Raw genomic sequence first — 19,407 nt, forward strand, 5'->3', positions numbered from 1 at the left:
TAAGCAATAAATGTATTTCAATTTTAATGGTATATATATCCATATTTACAATAATAGAATAATGACGAACCGCGTAATGAACATGTTTAAACAGTTTCTAAAAATGTTGCCTTATCATAAATAGCTTCCAGTATGAAATATTTTTATATAATAAGATTTTTGTTAAAGCTACGAATATAATATTAAGAAATTTCTATTAATGTCGCCGTATAGGAAGTAATGGATTTTAACATGTTACAAATGTATTATGTCCTAGGATCGGTGTGCTTAGTACAAGTTCGCGTAGTCGCTACACACGAAGCGTTTTGTGTTTGTCGGTTAGTACCATTATTAATACTACCACGCGTGAAGATAACTGAACGAAGAACTGTAAACGCTCAGAATAGAGTTAACGAATAAATACTTGTATGGATTTGAATTTGACTTGAGTTTATTGGTTGAGATCCGTGTCTTATCTCCCTATGAGAGAACAGCGAAACTTAAACATTTAAATGCAAAGTACTCGTATATATTATATGAACCCAAAAATAATTTAAAGTTATTCAAATTCCGATACGGTAGGTACTTTTTGTTTAATATTATCACATAGTATAATTAATTAATGTATTTATATGATATTTGGTTGTTAGTTGTCACAAGAAATACATATTTGTGTTTGTTCTATTTTAAATGTACGTAGGAATTCGATCCTTTTGCCAAATAATAGTTTAATCGGTTTCCGGACTTTAGTTTTTCTTACTACTTTTAATGTTTAGCTTGATTTCAGTATCGGTATAGTTATTAAATAAATTTTGTTATATTAACAAGGATGTCTTTTATTTCTTTTTTTTATGCTAAGGCTTCATTCGCACTGGAATCCAGAAATATTCTGCCAATCTCAACGTTTTTTTTTTTGAACGAATTATAATTAGTACCGTGTAAAGAAAACACGTAGTGATTTTCATTTCGAATGTTGCAATTCAGAATTTTACACTGAAACCAAAACATCAGACAGGTAAATAGACTTCTTTAAAAAATTCGCAAAGAGATGTAATCTTTTTGAAATTGTCTATAAACGTAACTATCTCAAACTTCAATGTCACGTTATTTTGTATTCGTCTTATAATATATGTTTTAGAAGATTATAATAATAATTTTTAACTATGAGCGAAAGTCTGGTAATTAATATTAAAAAAAAAAACTCTTTATAACTATAAGGTACGCAATCGTTCACAATTTATATTATTGCAGAGTAGTGTTACGAAGACAGTCACCGAGACCGTTGATACGGAATCCACTGAAGACAATTTGGTATTTGTATTTCCAAGATTTCATATATAAATTTCCATGGTTATATCTGAATTAGTTAAATATTAGGCCAGGATTTGATGTTTTCGGTTGATGTCGCAGATAAAACAAATAGAATCACACAATAAAATGTTTTTTTAAATACATTTAAGGACAAATCGTATTAAATGTTTTAGGTCGTAGACCGCTGGACGAACAATATCAGTTACCGCCAGTTGGTGATGTCATCATGTATTGGCATCGTACAATTGTGGTGGCAACCTTACATTCACGACTTCCGGAAATTAGTCCCCTTCCTTTTCCTCTATAACGTGTTCAGTGTATTCTTTGCCTACCCCGCTTTCTATCTGGAGCTTGCTCTCGGTGTGGTGACAAAGAAAGGCGTTCTTAACTGCTGGGATTTGGCTCCTGTGGCCCGAGGTATTAAAAATGACGCGCAATAGTGATATCTTTCATTACTGTTTTATTTATTATTTACTCGTAATTTACTGTTTAATTGTAAGTAGCAAGCAGTTCAATAGCAACAATGTAAGGGATGTAAAAATCTCATGAGCTGTTTTGTCTAAGAGTTAGGGCAACGTTAACATTTTAAACACAGCTATACTTTATATTCATAAAATATTATAGTATCTTAATATCAAATCGTTAACATTGAGTGAAACTGTTGTTAAAGGTCTGGGTCTAGCGATGTTAATATTATGTACATTTACGGCGTTGTCTCTGAGTGCTGTGAGTTCATGGTGTTTGGCGCTGGTAGTTCATTCGTTTCATTCGTTTTTACCTTGGCTTCACTGCGCTTCAACGGCTAATCCGCCGTGTGCAGCTCGACATAGACCGCTACCAGCTGGTAGTGAAACCCCACCTCAGTCTTTCTTCTTGTAAGTTAAAAGTTTGGTTAACAAAACATAGTATATATCAATGTAATGAATGCAGTATATAGTTTTATATTATTTTCTTAGTAACTTTGTTCTGAAGTTGAAACGTGACGGACTGCACGGGGGTCTAGGCAGTATTGTATCAGAATTATCCGTTTATTACGTCATATCCTGGATACTGGTGTACTTCATTGCGTGCAAGAAAATCTATAGCTATTCGAAAGTATGTATTCTGGTCTCCTTTCAGTATAGGTTATGGATATCTGTAATTTAAGACTTAGTTTTGACCAAACATTATCCACAGCTGGTGCTCTTCAAGGATTCTTTAGCGTTTTTCGTTTTGGTGTGGAGTGCGTTCGGTGTAATCAGATTGAAGGGATCATCGCGTATGTTTTATGATTGCGATTGGAATGTTCTCTTTGAAAGTTTTCAGGTAAATAATCCTCATCGGTAAATACGTATGTAAAGTTCTGCAATATGTATAATTCTAATGAGATCTAAGATTTTCGCGAGTATTCATTTAAATGAAACTAGTATTATTCGGATTTACTACGCGGATTTTATTATTTAAAAACTAAATAATAAACTTCGGGATTATGTAGTTTTTAAATAATAAAATCCGCGTAGTAAATCCGAATAATACTAGTTTCATTTAAATGTATAATTCTGTCTAGTACCTACCTAATTGTATTTGTTTAGTTGTATTAACAATTTAATTCTGTTAACTGTACAGTTTACAAGATATTTAATGTTATTATTATTTATATAGATTTGGCGAGAGGCTTTGGAATTTGCATTTATTCAAATGTCGGTATCCCAAGGCACGCTCATAATGTTGGGATCCTATTGTCCTAAACAGAAACGTATGCTTGGGAATACATCAGTATTTGCTTTCGGCGTTTCTAAAATCAGTTGTTCAGCAACGGCTCTTATTCTTGGAGGTGCCCACGGCGCTTTGAATTGGGATTATGACAATAACAGCACTCACATTGTGAAAGGTATTCAAAAAATTTATATTATTTTAGGTTAGAGATCTCTTCTATATCTTTCTTTGTGTCTGAGAAGAAACAATTTTTTTACGGTTTTGTTTACAGGTTCTTCCGCGTCCATTATAATTTGGGCAGACTTTGTTGCAAGAGCACCCGGAAGCCAGTTTTGGTCGATTTTGACTTTTTTTACATTGTTTGTTTTGTCCGTTTGCTCAACGGTAATATTTTTTTGTACAGATTCATTAAAAAAAATAAGTACTTATAGTAATAAAAAGACGGGTATTTTATGTATGTATATATATAAATATTAATATGCTATGAAAAATCTACATAATTACTTTTTATTTCAGGCATTACTCGTCCAAACTATTATGTCATCTTTTACTGGTAGATCCATGAGAAAAATTAGCTGGACCTTTCTTATTCTGTTATGTTTTCTGTTTTCATTTATTGGTATCATTACATTATGTACTCAAGTGAGTAACACTTAAAGCTCATTTCGTTGATATTGTTATGAGGCATAAATAAAATGTGTGTTTTCTAGGGTGGACTGTACATTTTGAATTTCCTTTTGACTTGGCCTGTAACAAAACCGCGAATTCCTATCGCAGCAGTCGTGGCCTTCGTAGTGACGTACCAATATGGACAGAGTACATTTTGTGAGGATGTATTTTATGCTGTGGGGGAATACCCTTGTGTATTTTTAAGAGTCTGTTGGGCCTTGACACCGATTTTCCTTTTGGTAAGTATCAAGAATCAACATCAAGTGATGGGTTAAGTATTTAAAAAATAATTTAATATTTTTATTTTATATATTGACTTGTACGGTTCAACTTTCCACGACATACATGTTACATGTTAGTTTCAACTTTGGCCAAATATTTTAGAAGAGAAAATGGTAAAAAAATATACTTTATTTCACATCGACTTGGGAATTTGAATTCCCTTATATAAATAATTTAACTCAATCCAACTATTCGACCTTCATTATATTCATAAGTAATTTTTCACCTTTCATAAAAGTTTTATTTTGTTCCAAGAAAGGTTATTATTCTTTATTAAATATGCCAACTTGGCGACTACTTAAAGCTTTACTTTTATGTAGGTATGCTGTTTTAAAAGTTTATTTAAAATAATTACCTTTCAATCATAGGCCTTTAGTTGAATTATTTTGTATAAATACTGTGTTCCAAGACGTGGTGCGACCGAGCAATCTAGGACTAAGAATGTTGTAATTTTTGGTATTAATATATTCTTGGGCGTAAAAACCAAGCAAGTAGTGTCGCTGGTTTCAATAACTTGTATATTGATAAAAATGTATAAATAAATATTAATTTCAGATAACTTTTGTATCTGGCATGGCTTCGTCGCCTGTGCCCGAGTCAGTCGCCGGCTGGTCGTTAGTGATGACGTCACTACTGCCATTGGCCGTATTAACGTTCCTTTTCCTCGTTTATAAATTTAGAGTTCGGGTTCGCATTTCAAATAATTTATCAATGTATTTTTTCCGTAATTCCATGTTTGTACAAATATTTCGCTTTACAGAATATCGTCGCTACGGAGAAGTGAATATTGATAATAAAAATTTATCAAATAAAACAAAACTATTCAGAATGACACCATATTTTATTCACAAAATTTTTTCATAACACCAATTTGTTACCAAAATAAAGGATTATTTTTATAATTAGTCATACACACATCCATTAACAACTTAGGACTCTGATGTAATGGATAAAGCCGGACTTAGATCGATGTGGGGCGTTATCCATTACAATCAGCGAGTATATTTACAAGTTTCAAATTAAAGGTTAAACAAAAAAAAAATATTTCCCCACTATAAGAATTGTAAAACGGACATATTGAACGCCACGAGTTAAGTTAAAAACAAAAGTGCACATGTTACAGAAAAAAAAGACCATAGACAAGAACTATAAAAAAAAAAAATGTGAGCGAAAAAAATTCACCAAACCACAGTGTCAAAATACAATTCGTATAGCGAGTTAATTTATTCATAGTCATTGGGAAAACTTTTAATACAGCCTTGGATCTTAGAAACTAAAATTAAACATAACTTAAATAGTGAACTCCTCATATAAAAAATTAATATTTAATTATACTGTAACTGTTTTAACCTAAGTATATAGACCGCTGACGTGTTACAATCCAGATTCGTTATATCAGACTATTGCACATTCATTTCTATGTTACAGCTATTTCGTATTCAAATTCGTTATATTTCTTTGATTGCACCAAAATTGTTAATAGTTTTGGACTAGAAATATGATGCGTGTGAGACAAAAAAAAATAAAAATAATAATAAAAGCAAGTCAATGATGGATTTACAAGGGACGCTACTTTAGTAGCGTTGTCATGAAAACCTCTTTATATTCGAAACATCTATATTACATTCGTATGTAAAACTATCGATACAATTAGTGAGTGAATTAATAAAAGCCCATGTGTTTATTATATAAAAACCAATTAAATAATTAATATTGGCACATGAGCTATCATACTAGGGGCCGCTAAGATTATGTCCACTCAAAAACATAGAACTCACTACCTCAATATCAGGAACATTCACTAATTAATACGAATTAATTTAAATTATAACAGTTTGTATGCACGCTGAAGTTGAAACATCCATCCAGAGACGATAAAAATAAACACAACAAACAAAGAATCATCGATAAAAATATATGCGTCTAATATCATATCGAGTCGGAGCTGCACTCATACACGCAAATATATTACATTAATGCATTGATATAAAAAATTTCATGTATATTAAAATCCGGCTACTTTTCAACTTCAGTACATAGTTCGCAATAAATATGCAACGGATACTTAACTAAAAGGCAGCGCTTGAAAAATGAATCTTAAAAGCTATGTGCTCAGAACACCAAAAAATACAAAACAAAAAAAAAAAAACCCTGCGGTCAGTCTTACGCACAAATTTTCCTTTCATACCAAGTATACACTAGAATATAGCCATTTAAATTAACATTACACAGAAAGCAGATAACTATTTGTTCTACAGCGTGTTCGTATAGTCATAAAATACTGTTACATTAGACACGTCTATCATCTATGGTGCGGGGTGTGACATGCATCATGTGATCCGAGGAACATTTGAGTAAAATAAAATTTGTGCATTACATGGTATACTCATTGTTTATCATTCTACCAGAGAATATAACGAAATTAAAATATTTTTTTTTTTGTATAAAACACTGAACCGACACTAACTATTAAGATTTCCATCACTTTTGTATAATTGCATACATTCTGATAATTTTTGTATAATTAAATACATTTCAGGTTTTTAAAATATACATATATATATATTAATATATATACGATGATATTAAGATCGCTTCAGATTCAGTGTTGGGATGTTATGTAAATAATGCCAATATCACTAAATAATCGTAAATTCTACCAAAAAAAAAAAAAAAAAATTAAAATAACAACAACCGAGTTATACATATAAAAGCTTAGAACGTTAGGCGTAAATAACTCTGTACTAAAAATAAAATTATAAAACTAAACTTACAGCAACCTTCATTATAATAATAGTTAAATTGACTAAGTTTAAGACTAAATATTTTTTATTACAATTGGACTCAAAACCAAATTGTATTTTACAAATAATTTTTTTTTTCAACACTTAATTAGAAAGCTCTATTCGTTAGCAAACTTCCAAATGCTATTAATCATTATATTTGATGCTATAATATTATTTGTATTCAAGGGCCCCACTCGGAGCCCTCGGCCGGTAAGCCTACATTCATGTCCACATACATTATGTGTTTTATGATACAAACAACATAAATGTGAGATCAGACATTACACTATATAACTAAGCCGACAGCATCCGTACGAGTTGTTTCAATATTCCCTTACTAGAAAAACAAACAAACACACCAGTGAAAGATTTTACACCCAAAAAACAAACAAAAAAAAAATAACCCCTGAGCATATCATTTCATTCTCAACAAATAAGATCTAGATATTTGATTTAATTTTACTTTCGAATAATATTAAAAACAGTACACCGAAGCCAACAGATTGTTACTATATATCTATTTATATATAACACTTAACAGAATATAAGTAAACAGTCATACGCGCAGACATTATCACATAACAAGGGCACATTCCTCTATACTCAGTCCATTGAAGCAGCACCTTTCCTAATCGATAACCATTCCCTAAACCTATTGATATTTAGGACGTTATAATTTTTTTTTCAGTTACAAAACAAATTGTTCCTCCGCATAATATCATATTTACATCAAAATTTACAGTACGAAATCACAAAGTAAAAGAATTACACAATTTCAGACAGTTTGTGAATTTAAAAAAAAAACAAAACATGCCATCGGTTATCACAACAATAGACAATCTTTGTACTTTAATTCTCCGAATGTCTCGTTCAGCGTTCAAGGATTCCTTAATAAAGATTTATGATGCATCTATTTTTTTTTTCTTTTAATAATACGCATTTTTTTTTATACTTTTTAAAAATTTATACCACAATTCCATATTGTCAAGATCTTAAAACTATCAAGGAGAAACATTCACATCAAATAATATCACATTAATTTACATGTTATTTAAATATTTACATTGCTTATACATATAAATATATTTACGTCTCGGCAATTACGACCAAAAAAAAAAAAAAAATATACATATATATATTTTTTTTTCAAAAACCTAAATATTTACAAGCTTTACAATATATTCGCGTAACTTTTGAACAGATGCAAAGTAAAATTTCATTATACATATATATATATATATTGAAATCGATGTCGTTATGACAAAATGTATTTACTTACTTTTAATACAAAAACATATTTATATACATCTACTCCTATATACAAACGACAATATATTAATTTTTTTTTTGATCATTTCTTAAAAGGATAACTAGTAAAAGCGGCACTCGTGAAATTTGTGCCAAATTAAAAATTCCAAATGGGTTGGGTGAGTAAAGGAAAAATAATATAAATTTACTTACATATAAAACTTGTGCAAAACTAAGTTTGACACCTCACTTACATCCACAATACACATCACTGAACACAACAGTACGTGAAGACAGATAACTTTAGGCCGAACTTATAAGTTTCTTTCAATACGTTACTATTCCGCCTTGCCAGATTGACGATTAGGTGCAAGCGTATCGTGCCTACGATACATCAGCAGGTACGGCATCCTTGGCGGCTTGGGTTTCAACACCTGGGCATCCGTCACTTGAGTCACAGTGGAGTCGTCGTACCTTCGAGGAATTTTATATTAAAATTAATACAAAACGTAATTATTACAAACGCGATATTAAAATATAGCGATTTATGCTCAGTTACGTTTGTCTACAACTAAGTGTGTTACACTTTCAGAGACGAAAAATAAATGACATCATAGCATATATAAGCATTAAAACTATGCTAATGCTTGCCTATTATTCTCTTTAGAATTAAATTTGTCAGTATTTCTGTGATTATTTTTTTGGTAATTATTTTGTACAATAAGATAACAACAATTTTACAGGACAGTTGGTCAAGACTCAAGATCATTGAAATTATACTGGCTTGAATAACAAAAGAAAGGATTTAAAGTATTGAAGTAGATAAATATGTTTCTATCTATAGATACATATATAAAAAATATTCACCTAATCCATCCAACCTGTCCGTGGAAGGTGTCAGTCAGATAGTGTCCCTTCACAGCCTCTACACCTTCATGGTACACAACAGCAAACAGTTTGTATAGACGTTGCTTAGTCGTGTGCTTCGATGAAATTATTTCTGAAACAAAACATACATTTAAATTTTGTTCTTAAATTAAAATGTATAACAAATATTTTTTTTATATGATCAGTAAGTTTTTTCTACATGTTAGCGACTTTGTCGCTTTCGGAGACGAAAAATATATAACATCATGAAATGTGTTCATAAAACTTCGTATTTCTGAATAATAATTAATATGTAAATAAAATTATAAGTAAATACATACTGGGGTCAATTTTGAGATCAATGGGGAAGTCAATGTTCTTCACAATTTTGGCTGTGTGGCCCTCGGAATCCAGTTGGAAACATTTCAAATGCAGCAATAGCACTACAGGGAGTTGTTCCAGAGACAATTGCTGCCAAGCATCCGATACACCTTCCAAAGTATCCTTGCCGGCGAGAAGTTCTAACGCATCTTTAACTGTGGTAGAACGCTATAAAAGACAAAAAATATATGGACTTTACATTTTTCAATAATAATAAATATTTAATGTCATTGTTGAATATAAGACAATAAATTATAGGAAAGGATATTATTAATAGTGCTATCAAATAGATTTTCATAACCAGTCAAGTAATGTAGTGCAAAATTTAAATTTTTTCACTTTTAAAGATTCTACAATTCATACTTTATTAATATTATTGGCACCATTCATAATTTTCCTTTTTTATGTTCAAAATAAAACAAATTTAATAGCCGATGGGTGGCAACCATTTTCTATTTCATGTGACTTCACACTACAATCAAATGTGTTTCCATGTAAACTACACTGCAGCTGAACTACTTAAATGTTCATTAAATTATATGAGTCTAATGACAAAGTTACTTTTTATTTGGAAAGTTTTACTAAAATCGGTTCAGTACATTTTGCAAGAAAGAGCAACAAACACCCAAACAACCTCAAAAAAAAAAAATGTTATTAAGATACATGTAAGGATATAATATATAGTATATTCAAACAAATAAAAAATTACTCACCTCAATATCAAGTTGGAGTGTGAAGAATGGTTGTACGGCATCTGTGACGTCATGATTAGGGGCTCTGTGAAGACGTAGGCGAGTGCGACCTCTGAAGATATCTGCTACTGGTGTCCGACGTGCCGCCCAGCGACGTTCAACAGCACCACGGTTACGAGGACCCATCACCTTTAAGGTTTAATTTAATATTGATATAGCTATATATATCAATATGTCTGTCTGTTCGCGACAAAACGGAAAACTACTGCACCGTTTTTTATCAAACAGTTATCACCGCTCGATAGCGTGATTCTCGGGGAAGGTTTTAGTACATAATTTGTTAAGTTTTTGTATTGATTTGTGTGTAGATTAACGATATTTGTTTAAGATGTCGGGAAAACATGAGCCGTCTGAGAGGTTTTAACAAAAACGCTGTGTTAAGTCTTTGAGATATAACAAAATAATATATGGCGGCATTGTGTATCTTATATAGGTCTACAGAAAAGTCCGGGTGGCATATGTCTATACCTTAAGCATAACATATTATACCCATTTTAAAACTTTTAGAAATTGGCATTTCTAAAGCGTTTATTGGAAAGCTATTTACATAAATACGGTACTAGGTTTTATATATATAAAAAAAAAATTACTTCGTTTTTAAGCCTACATCAGTGTCAGTAAATTAATTTTTAAATCATTCAAATCGGCCATTTGAAAGTTATCATAATATAAGTTTAATCATTCTCAAAATTAAATAGGCTTTTTTATTTATTTGTAAAGAGACCATGCGAATTGGTAGTGGTACTTAGTATATATATATATTTTATTCATAAATGATTGAATACTGTATAATGAAAGTTTTTTATGTTATACAAATTATGTTTAGGTTTTATTCCCTTTGGTGTTCTGATGAGGAATAATTGATAGTTTTATATATTGTCCTTTATGTATAGATGGTAGATTCAATTGCTTTATTTTAAGAATCTCAATACCAAGTAAATAAATAATGTTTTTAAATATTAAGTAATAATATCAAATTACCTTCCACTCGTCATCATCATTGTCCTCGTCTGGGGGTTGTTCTTGTGCTACAATGCCATTTGGCTTTCCATTCAAATCTTTTGGCTCTTCAGGTTCAACTAATTTTATTAACTGAAAAATATATGAATTATATAATTAATAGTAGTTGATATAATTGTTGACCAAATTATCATTATAACAAAATTTATTGTTTATCTGTGACAACAATGAATGTGTAAGTTTTTTTTAAATTCAAAATATCTAGTTTTCACAAATTGGATTGCTATGTAATAATCAATTTAGTAATATTTTAAAGTACATTATGTCAAAGTTGAGCGAAATAGATAAATATTATAACGCTTTTGAAATGTCTACTAATAGCATGTTGAAGTTGCATTTTGCAATTTCAACTTCAGCTTTATTAATGGACTAACCTCGAGCATTTCATCATTGAGCGAGTTTAGTAAGCATCCAAGGAATTCCTCGGCATCTTCCTGGCGACCTTCTTGTGAGCCGGGGAAGGGTCGCAACGCTCTCAAAACTCGGAGACCCGCCGAGCCATCTAGCGGCGACATGGCGGGCACGGCCGGAGCTCCCGACGCGCCAGATTCACCACGGCCTCTTCGGTTTGCGCTCGGTAATGGACCGAAAGCGTAACATAGCTCGACCCTGAAAATCAAAGCATTTTAAATTAATACAAATATACAATTAATAAAAAAATATATAGACTTGTCATAGGACTGGGACACCGTTAAATTCATACTTAACGACGATTTTCAAAATAAATTTCAACATTTGCTTAATTCTCTATAAGGTATAACAAGATACTATTGAATTTATCTACTTACATAGAATCGATAACTGGAGTACTAGACTTCCCACGCCTAGTTTGGTAAGGCAGCGCCTTTAACATATTGTAGAATGGCGGACAAGCTATCAAAGCCTGAAGTATAGCGTTAACATAGCAGTAGTTTGAATGATTTGTAAGGCCGCGAGGTGTTAAAGAAACTGGCCTATTGTCCAGCGTGTATTTAGACAAAAACTCTGGAAAAACAATAAAAAATAATTAATATTATTGTGTGATTTAGATTGAGTCGGTATAACATTGAGACTGTGTCTTACCTCCCATCCTGTATGAATTGGGATCATCACTGAATGGTGAAGGTGGTAGTGGTAAAGCTGGTGTAGCTTCCTTTTGTATTGGCATTTCTCGAACCTCTGTAGTAGGGGATGTCGCTGTTTTAGCCGGAGGCATAGTAGTAGTAACATTGCTCACAGCATTCACTGAAGTCTTTTCTGAATACGACAGAGTGGGTGCGGGCGTCGGTATAGGCCTTGGTGCAATTTGTTTTTCTACTGAATTCGTTTGTAATGGTGAAGCATCATATGGAGGGACTTTTGCTACGGGTTTCTGAATGTTTGTAGCAGCCGGCGGCGTCAAAGTTGTTGGGCTTGACGGTTCTTCTGTAGGAGCAACAGTTGTTTGTGCGATTGTCGTAGTTATACTGCTGGGTTTGTTTGAGAAAAGACTAGCCCAAGATTTTCCTGGTGCTGGTTGCGGTTGCGGTTGTACCACTGGTGGGGGGACAGGTTCTCCCCTATTTCTGGGCGTGGGGGGTGGAGGAAAATCTGATGCTGTCGGCGCTGGAGGTGGAGGCTGTGGTACTGGAGGTAGTTCCGGAACGGGAACGACCTTCCTTGAGTGTGCAAAAGGAGATTTGTTTGTCACAATCACCGGCGGTCCTTGAGCGTGCAGTGTAATAGATATAGGCATCGGCGCCTTGCTAGGTGGTAGGGGAGGCTCGCGCTTGGTATGCTCTATCGGTGCAGGTTTATCCATTTCTGGCATTTCAGTGGATGGTGAACGATTTGAATTTCCTTCACGCTTTTGTCTGTTACCAAACGGCGCTTTTGGTGTGGTAACCGATTGCTGTACCGGAACAGCTGATGGTAGAGGTGGTTTAGGAAGCTGTTTGTTAGCTGAGAATGGTGCTGTCGGTCCCTTTGGAGCTTTAGTAGGAACTGGGGGGACTTTTGCGCTTGCTGACGGAACATTAGTAGTTGGCGTTGGCGTAAAAGTTTTCGGTGTATTTTGAGCTACACTCGGTTCTTGAGGCTTATTATCAGATGTCCAAGCTGGTTTTGATGGATCGGTTTTAAGAGTTGGAGAAATTTTAGAGTTAGATGTGGCATCTTTTGGAATTTCAGGAGACCTTTCCTGGTTTGGACTTCCGGGTCCTTTGTTTATCTTGAGATCTTTGATTGGCAGCGATTCAACTGGACTGACTGTCGTTGATGATACCGTTGTTGGCGGAGTAGATGAAGGTGCAACAACAGGTGGTTTTGGTTCCTGAGTCTTGTCAGGTGTGTAGTTTTTAATTTGATTTTGCCCTTGTACAAAATTTTTAGCATGTACATTGAATTGATGAGGGACGGGTTGATGTAACTGTTGTTGCGGTATGTGCATTTGGGCTGGATGATGCGGTGGAGGCAGATACAAAGGCGGCATGTATTCTACACCTCCATCGACTGGCGGTCCGTATGGCGGAGCGGCGTAATGAGCGCTTGCATAATAAGCATCTACCGCTTCTTGTTCCATGACAACTTCTTGCTGATATTCATCGGGCCCCTTATCACCAGCGTCGCCTTCAACTGGTATAGGGTACTCAGGGTAATAAGGTGGATATGCATATGGCCCATACATCAAGGGCTGATACATAGGCAGATGGTACAGCGGCGCGCCTTGAGCTTGAGCCGCAGGATAGTATTGAGAATACGGCACATAGTAGGGAGGCGGTTGCGGCGGTGGAGGAGATGGGGCTCTTTTATTTCGTCGCTCTCTCCTCTGATTCCTCGCCGGGCGTTCAACTTGTGGAGGTGGGATGTATTGTGGCTGCGGAGGTTGGTAGTACTGGCCCATGTAGCCGTGAACGTTCACATTGGCTGTGACTTGGCTGACGTATACGTTTGGCGGGGCGACGGGCCATTGGTGTGGCGGGTATGTCGGCGGCTGGACGTATGGCGGCGGCGCGTGTGGTGGCCCACCCGCGCCTCGCTGTGGCGAGTGTGGCGCCATCTCGCACTCGCCGCCGGACAGGCTGTCCAGGCTGCTCGACACCGTCGGTGCTCCCGCCGTACTCGATGAACAAGATGAAACGTCTATAACCAACATACTGATATTTAAATATGGGATATTAAGAATTGTATACACAATTAAAGTGTCAATTTAATTAAAATCTATATATTAAAAACATGGAGACGTTTAATTATCATGGGAGAATTTTTATTAGACCGAGTTAGATTAAAAAATAATTGAAATCATGTGACTTTCATTATGATTGTTTTTCCAATATATATTTACATTTTATTTTCAATTTATATGAATAGATATAAGAACTTGTGGCACCAGAATGGTAAATTAAAACTACAACATATAAATGTTATATTTTAATAAATATAGTATCTTTAATCTTACCTACAGTAGGATCGTTCCAACCGTTGGGTGCGGTGGACGCAACTCTGGGCTTTTTTTCGAAGAGAGCGCACTGCAGGCTGCTTAGTTCCGCTTCTTTCACATCTGACAAGTCTAGGAACTCATATTCCTGTAATATGTCACATATAATTAATGTAGTCCTGTAGAATTATTGCGAATCATCAAAGACACTAAATACATATCCATACACCAATTCTCATAAAAGATTCATTTAGTTTAACTTTAAATTTCAGTTGCTTCTATGAATGTTAATAATGTTCCGGAGACTTGATTTATTTTTCATTTATTTCTATGAAAAAAATCATATGATAGAGCTGAAATCACATAATAATATACACAATATCTTTAAAACTTAAACTGCCAGTGCTTTCTTTCATAGTATTACTTCATAAGCAACCGACATGTATGTATAAATATATATATTATGTTGACAAACATATATGATAAGCTCCATTCCACATACAACAAAGAAAAAATATTTTATATTTATCAAAATCAAGGACATTGCTTATTGAAATGAAGGACAGTTCTCTTATAAAAGCATACTTAAAGATAACGAGTAAATATTAAAAGCAAATTTAATGCAAATAATTATTAACGAAGGACAACCTGAAGACTTTTTATACTTTTAAATGGATCACTCATATCAAAAGTAAATATACATATGTATATATATAACAGCTTGAATTGATTCGATATTACATACTTATAAAATATTAAAAATAGACAATAAATGACACCAATATTATGAACATTAATAAAAATTGAGATTGCAATCATGCATGCGTGTGATGCCACAACAACCAACTTAAACACTACTATCCCCTCAATATACAAACAGCAGCCAATAAAAAACAAGATAAATATGATAAGAGGATATATAAAAAAAAAGACTTATTACATTTTAAACTTTATTTTAAGGTCAACATGTAGCTCTTTCTTGATACAAATATAGCTGATGGTAGCACAAACTTAATATATTCACTGAATAAAATACACTCCCATACTTCGTCACGGAAAGTGATTCTTAAAGAGATAATAACAATTTTTTTATCAAGTTTTACTAATGCGGGACTTTGCTCCTTATGCTTACTTATTTTCGAAATTTATTCCTCATTGATGAATGTAATTTATACCTTTTTCATATCATTGTTTTATAGCTTTGAGCTTTGATCATAATTAATTCTAAAATTACATAACATTAATGATTGGATTTGGTAGCACATGTATTTAAGACATAGTAATATTGTTTTCTAAATTCACGATTTCTTTTTTTTCCTTTCCCGATTGTTTTTTTGGTTCCTATCGTAGATAAACATAAAATTATATTCATAAAAAGTATTTGAGTTTAATTAATATACATATATTAGCCTTGAATATGATGCAAAATTATCGAGTCTGACAATTCAATATGAACATTGAACCGTTTCACTACATGTCAGTTAGAGGTTATACATGGACAGATGTACTGTATAAACTATATATATCGAGAGCAATGAAACCATAAATATTTAACGAAAAAGCGGTATACTATCATGCATAATTTTATTATGCATTTGGGTTGATGCCGACTAAATAACAACAACAAATCCTTCTATGCACATGTGGTTTGTCAAGTCATGTAATACGATGCAATGCTTAAGTGAAAATGACATACCTATGACCAATGTTTACTGAATCGTTTCCACCACAAATCCCTTGCAAAAAAACATTATTACCAAAGACTAATTATAATTACATTTTGTAACAGCTCATAGCGGTAAAAAGTGCAGAACATTAAACGGACTATAAGATGGCGTAACAACGCTCAGTCGCCGGGTGCCATGTATTGACAAATCAAACAAACCGTACTTCTGTTCTAAGGAAATCACCGTTTACAACCTTTTACAAAATTAAAACTACTAAGACTTACCTCCCACGTGCACACAAATTCTGGAAAGAGATATTTTTTCTAATGTAATGGCTAGTTTCAATATCACCAAAACAAGAAACAAAAGCCAAACAAAATTTAATATAATACTGCAACTAAACAATCCTTACCGTTTTCATTAAATCCATGGCCTTTTACAGAACACCATTACGAATAATATTATATTAAATATTACATATGTAAAGGGACTGCGGCGTAGCGGAATAAAAATCTTGGAACGGGATCAACGTCGAGGCCATGCACTCACCAACACATAACAGGATGTGACAAAACCCGCGCCATTTTCAATTTCTTTTACGTAGCCAATAGAAATATAGAATTGTAACCATAGACGAAAGGAGTTAATTAAATTCATGTATCTGAATGTTGTCAAACCTGTACGGATGTGACGTTTCTTGACAATAAAGATAAGTGCACTATCATTATTATCTACAATTATAATTAACTTTTTTTTAAATTTGTTTTATAAAATTTAAAGTTTCAGTGTTATTTTTAAAAAACTTGGTAAAAATAATATATTCTATATACAAAATAATGTTATTTAAGTTTTGTACTGGCAACAATAATAGCGCAACCCTAATTTTTTAGTATCTTTTTCATTAGGGCATTTATTCGCCATGTTAAACTGGTAACGGATTACCTGTAGTTTCAAAACGGAAGTTTAAAAGAAAACTTTTAAAAACGAAAGATATTAAAAAAAAAAGAAATTTTCAAATTGTTTATGTATTTCTTTGACAAAATAACTTATTTACATATTTTTTCTTTATATTATCCAAAATATTTTTCTACTCATTTCCTTAAAAACATAATGTTTCGTATGGTTGACACTAGATTGTCTTGTACTTAAATTTACAAAGCCACTTGAAGACAGATGGCGCTGACAGTAAGTTAACAACTTAATGAATCAATTGTTAAGTCAGCACATTTATAAATGACATTTTACGGTGTATCAAACGGGTTTAATTAGAGGTTAATCAATTAGTTAAAATAAATAAGCACTTAAAGGTTAGTTTAATCAATTCGTCAATTTATTGTGATAATAGAACATTTAATTATTTTAACTCGGTTTATTTACCTTATATTAAATATAAGTAACCTTATATTACCCTTATATATAAAAAAAAAATACAGTTTTGATTGTAAATTATTCCCTCACAATGAAGCATAAATGATTTGAACTTCTGTAGTTAAAAAAAAGAAATATGATGTTATATTTAGTTTGTGATATTACATACATATGTACATATAATGTCATAGTAAAAGTTCGTAGTTCGATGGTGAAAATTTAAACATTGACAAAGTCGTTTAAATACTAGATCATTAAATGTGAGGTTTTAATATTTCAAAATAAAAATAAAAACATTATTATTCAATTATTATTATAAAATTTTCAAGTGGGGAAGAAAATTATCATTACAGATCACTATCAATAAATAGGATAATATTGATAGTAAAAGTAATTATTTTCTCTGCTTATAGAGTTAAAAGCGTTGTTTCAAAGAAAGTGACAGCTGTTAGCTGTTATTATAATGTATTTTTTTATATGACCCAAAGGGGCAAACGGGCAGACGGTCTACCTGATGGAAGCTAGTCACCGTCGCCCATGGACATCTGCAACATAAGGGATGTTGCAGATGAGTTGCCGCCCTTGTTTGCAGAGGAGACTTCGTAGAACTAAGTTCTGACATACTAGTTTTTTTCATAGAAAAGTTATTGATATCACTAGGTATCATTATTTGTACATATTTTTAAATAGCTTATATAACCATATTGTTTTTAAATTTGATATTTTTCTAGGACTTTATTTTTCAACTGTTTATACTTTGAACGATTTATCAATGATGAAGTGTCCAAAATTCTTGTTATTAATCTGTAATTATTTTTTTGCGATCTTTATTTAATGCGTTTACAAGCCCATGTAAAATCACTAAATGCACCAATATTTTAAAATCTAAATATGTTATAAAAATATCTTGTATTATTTTTTATATTAAAAGGTCACCGTACCTTTTTACATAAATACTTTAATTTTTTCACATATGACGTGTCCTTCGCATTATTACTCTTGACCGAATTTGGTTTACGTGAGTCAACCCACCTGCCTACGATCTCAGATTCTATTAGAGAGCCTCTTATCTTTACAAATATTGCCATGTTTGTTCAACTCCGCCAATTCGATGGCTACGTGATGCTCAGCGGAAATATTTTCATATTACTTATAAGATTATCGCCATGGTATAAAAGTATTGACGTCACATGGATTATAAATATGTCTTAGCTTATTCGGAATATTATTTAAACTACCTTTAATACTATTAAGTTCTTTTTAAAATATAATGTTTTGATGTCGCTGATTACTAATACAAATAAATGAGAAGAAAAAATTTGAATAAGTTCATTTTTTTCTTTAATATTTTATCCGTTTAGTTGTCGCTGTTTTCATTTTTTTAGTTATTTTTGGTATCTAGTTATTATATTTTACATTAAAAATAGTTAAACTATCTATCATCATCATCAGCCCATGGTGCCCACTATTGAGCAAAGGCCTTTTCTCACATGGAGAGGGTTTAGAGCATTAAACACCACGCTTGCTCAAGGCGGATTGGTGATTTCAAGCTTATAATTTGAAATAATATGTCCAGGTTTCCCACGATGTTTTCCTTCACTGCCTGTCAGTGCTGTAAAAACAATGGCCCGAAAAAAAAACATATGGCATATACTAACTTCATTGATCTTACCTTTAACAAAATTAAGTATTATGGAGCTAACATATTTTTTTTTTTTGGTAAAGGGGGCAAACAAGTAGACGACCGACCTGATGGAATGGGAGCTATCGTCCTCCACGACAATCTAGAACGTGGTGTTGAGAATGCGTTGTAACCCTTGAGGTGAAGGGAATGATAGAAGAATGGCGATAATTTAATAGCCATCGAGTCAAAGACTTTTGCCCTTGGTCTGAACTGAGAGTCCAGTTTTGTGTATCGTTGGCACGAGGCATGGCAGGGCGCACGATCCGATGGGTCGGATCCAGGGTCCACAGTTGCAGGGTCTCCC

General features: G+C 32.9%; 2 protein-coding genes across 3 annotated transcripts; one reads left to right on the plus strand and one right to left on the minus strand.

The window, feature by feature from the left end:
- The first annotated feature begins 1,064 nt into the window (after positions 1–1,064).
- LOC116772249 (sodium-dependent serotonin transporter-like) lies at positions 1,065–4,768 on the plus strand. The gene is made up of 12 exons (XM_032664346.2): positions 1,065–1,157; positions 1,231–1,290; positions 1,464–1,707; positions 1,961–2,165; positions 2,247–2,385; positions 2,467–2,595; positions 2,932–3,160; positions 3,257–3,369; positions 3,502–3,627; positions 3,696–3,893; positions 4,492–4,623; positions 4,697–4,768. The coding sequence occupies exons 1-12, from the start codon at positions 1,143–1,145 to the stop codon at positions 4,718–4,720; spliced, it is 1,614 nt and encodes a 537-aa protein (XP_032520237.2). The 5' UTR covers positions 1,065–1,142; the 3' UTR covers positions 4,721–4,768.
- LOC116772248 (uncharacterized) lies at positions 4,759–16,619 on the minus strand. Of its 2 annotated transcripts, XM_032664344.2 has the most exons (11): positions 16,464–16,612; positions 16,336–16,355; positions 14,410–14,532; positions 12,053–14,089; positions 11,779–11,974; positions 11,365–11,599; positions 10,952–11,062; positions 9,932–10,099; positions 9,179–9,386; positions 8,838–8,970; positions 4,759–8,444 (listed from the first exon to the last, which is right to left on the minus strand). In XM_032664344.2, the coding sequence occupies exons 4-11, from the start codon at positions 14,004–14,006 to the stop codon at positions 8,309–8,311; spliced, it is 3,141 nt and encodes a 1,046-aa protein (XP_032520235.2). In that variant the 5' UTR covers positions 14,007–14,089; positions 14,410–14,532; positions 16,336–16,355; positions 16,464–16,612; the 3' UTR covers positions 4,759–8,308. The 2 variants fall into 2 exon arrangements, with proteins under 2 accessions (XP_032520235.2, XP_032520233.2); XM_032664342.2 differs by lacking the exon at positions 16,336–16,355 and having other exon boundaries at positions 14,406–14,532; positions 16,464–16,619.
- Positions 16,620–19,407: the final 2,788 nt, after the last annotated feature.

Source organism: Danaus plexippus, chromosome 12 (assembly GCF_018135715.1).
Source record: "Danaus plexippus chromosome 12, MEX_DaPlex, whole genome shotgun sequence".
NCBI lineage: Eukaryota > Metazoa > Arthropoda > Insecta > Lepidoptera > Nymphalidae > Danaus > Danaus plexippus.

Coding starts and splice junctions, on each gene's coding strand:
- LOC116772249 (XM_032664346.2), top strand. Junction 3,628..3,695: donor TCATTACATTATGTACTCAA/GTGAGTAACACT, acceptor TGTGTTTTCTAG/GGTGGACTGTACATTTTGAA. Junction 3,894..4,491: donor TGACACCGATTTTCCTTTTG/GTAAGTATCAAG, acceptor TATTAATTTCAG/ATAACTTTTGTATCTGGCAT.
- LOC116772248 (XM_032664342.2), bottom strand. Junction 10,100..10,951: donor ATGATGATGACGAGTGGAAG/GTAATTTGATAT, acceptor TAAACCTTAAAG/GTGATGGGTCCTCGTAACCG. Junction 8,445..8,837: donor GGACAGGTTGGATGGATTAG/GTGAATATTTTT, acceptor AATTCCTCGAAG/GTACGACGACTCCACTGTGA.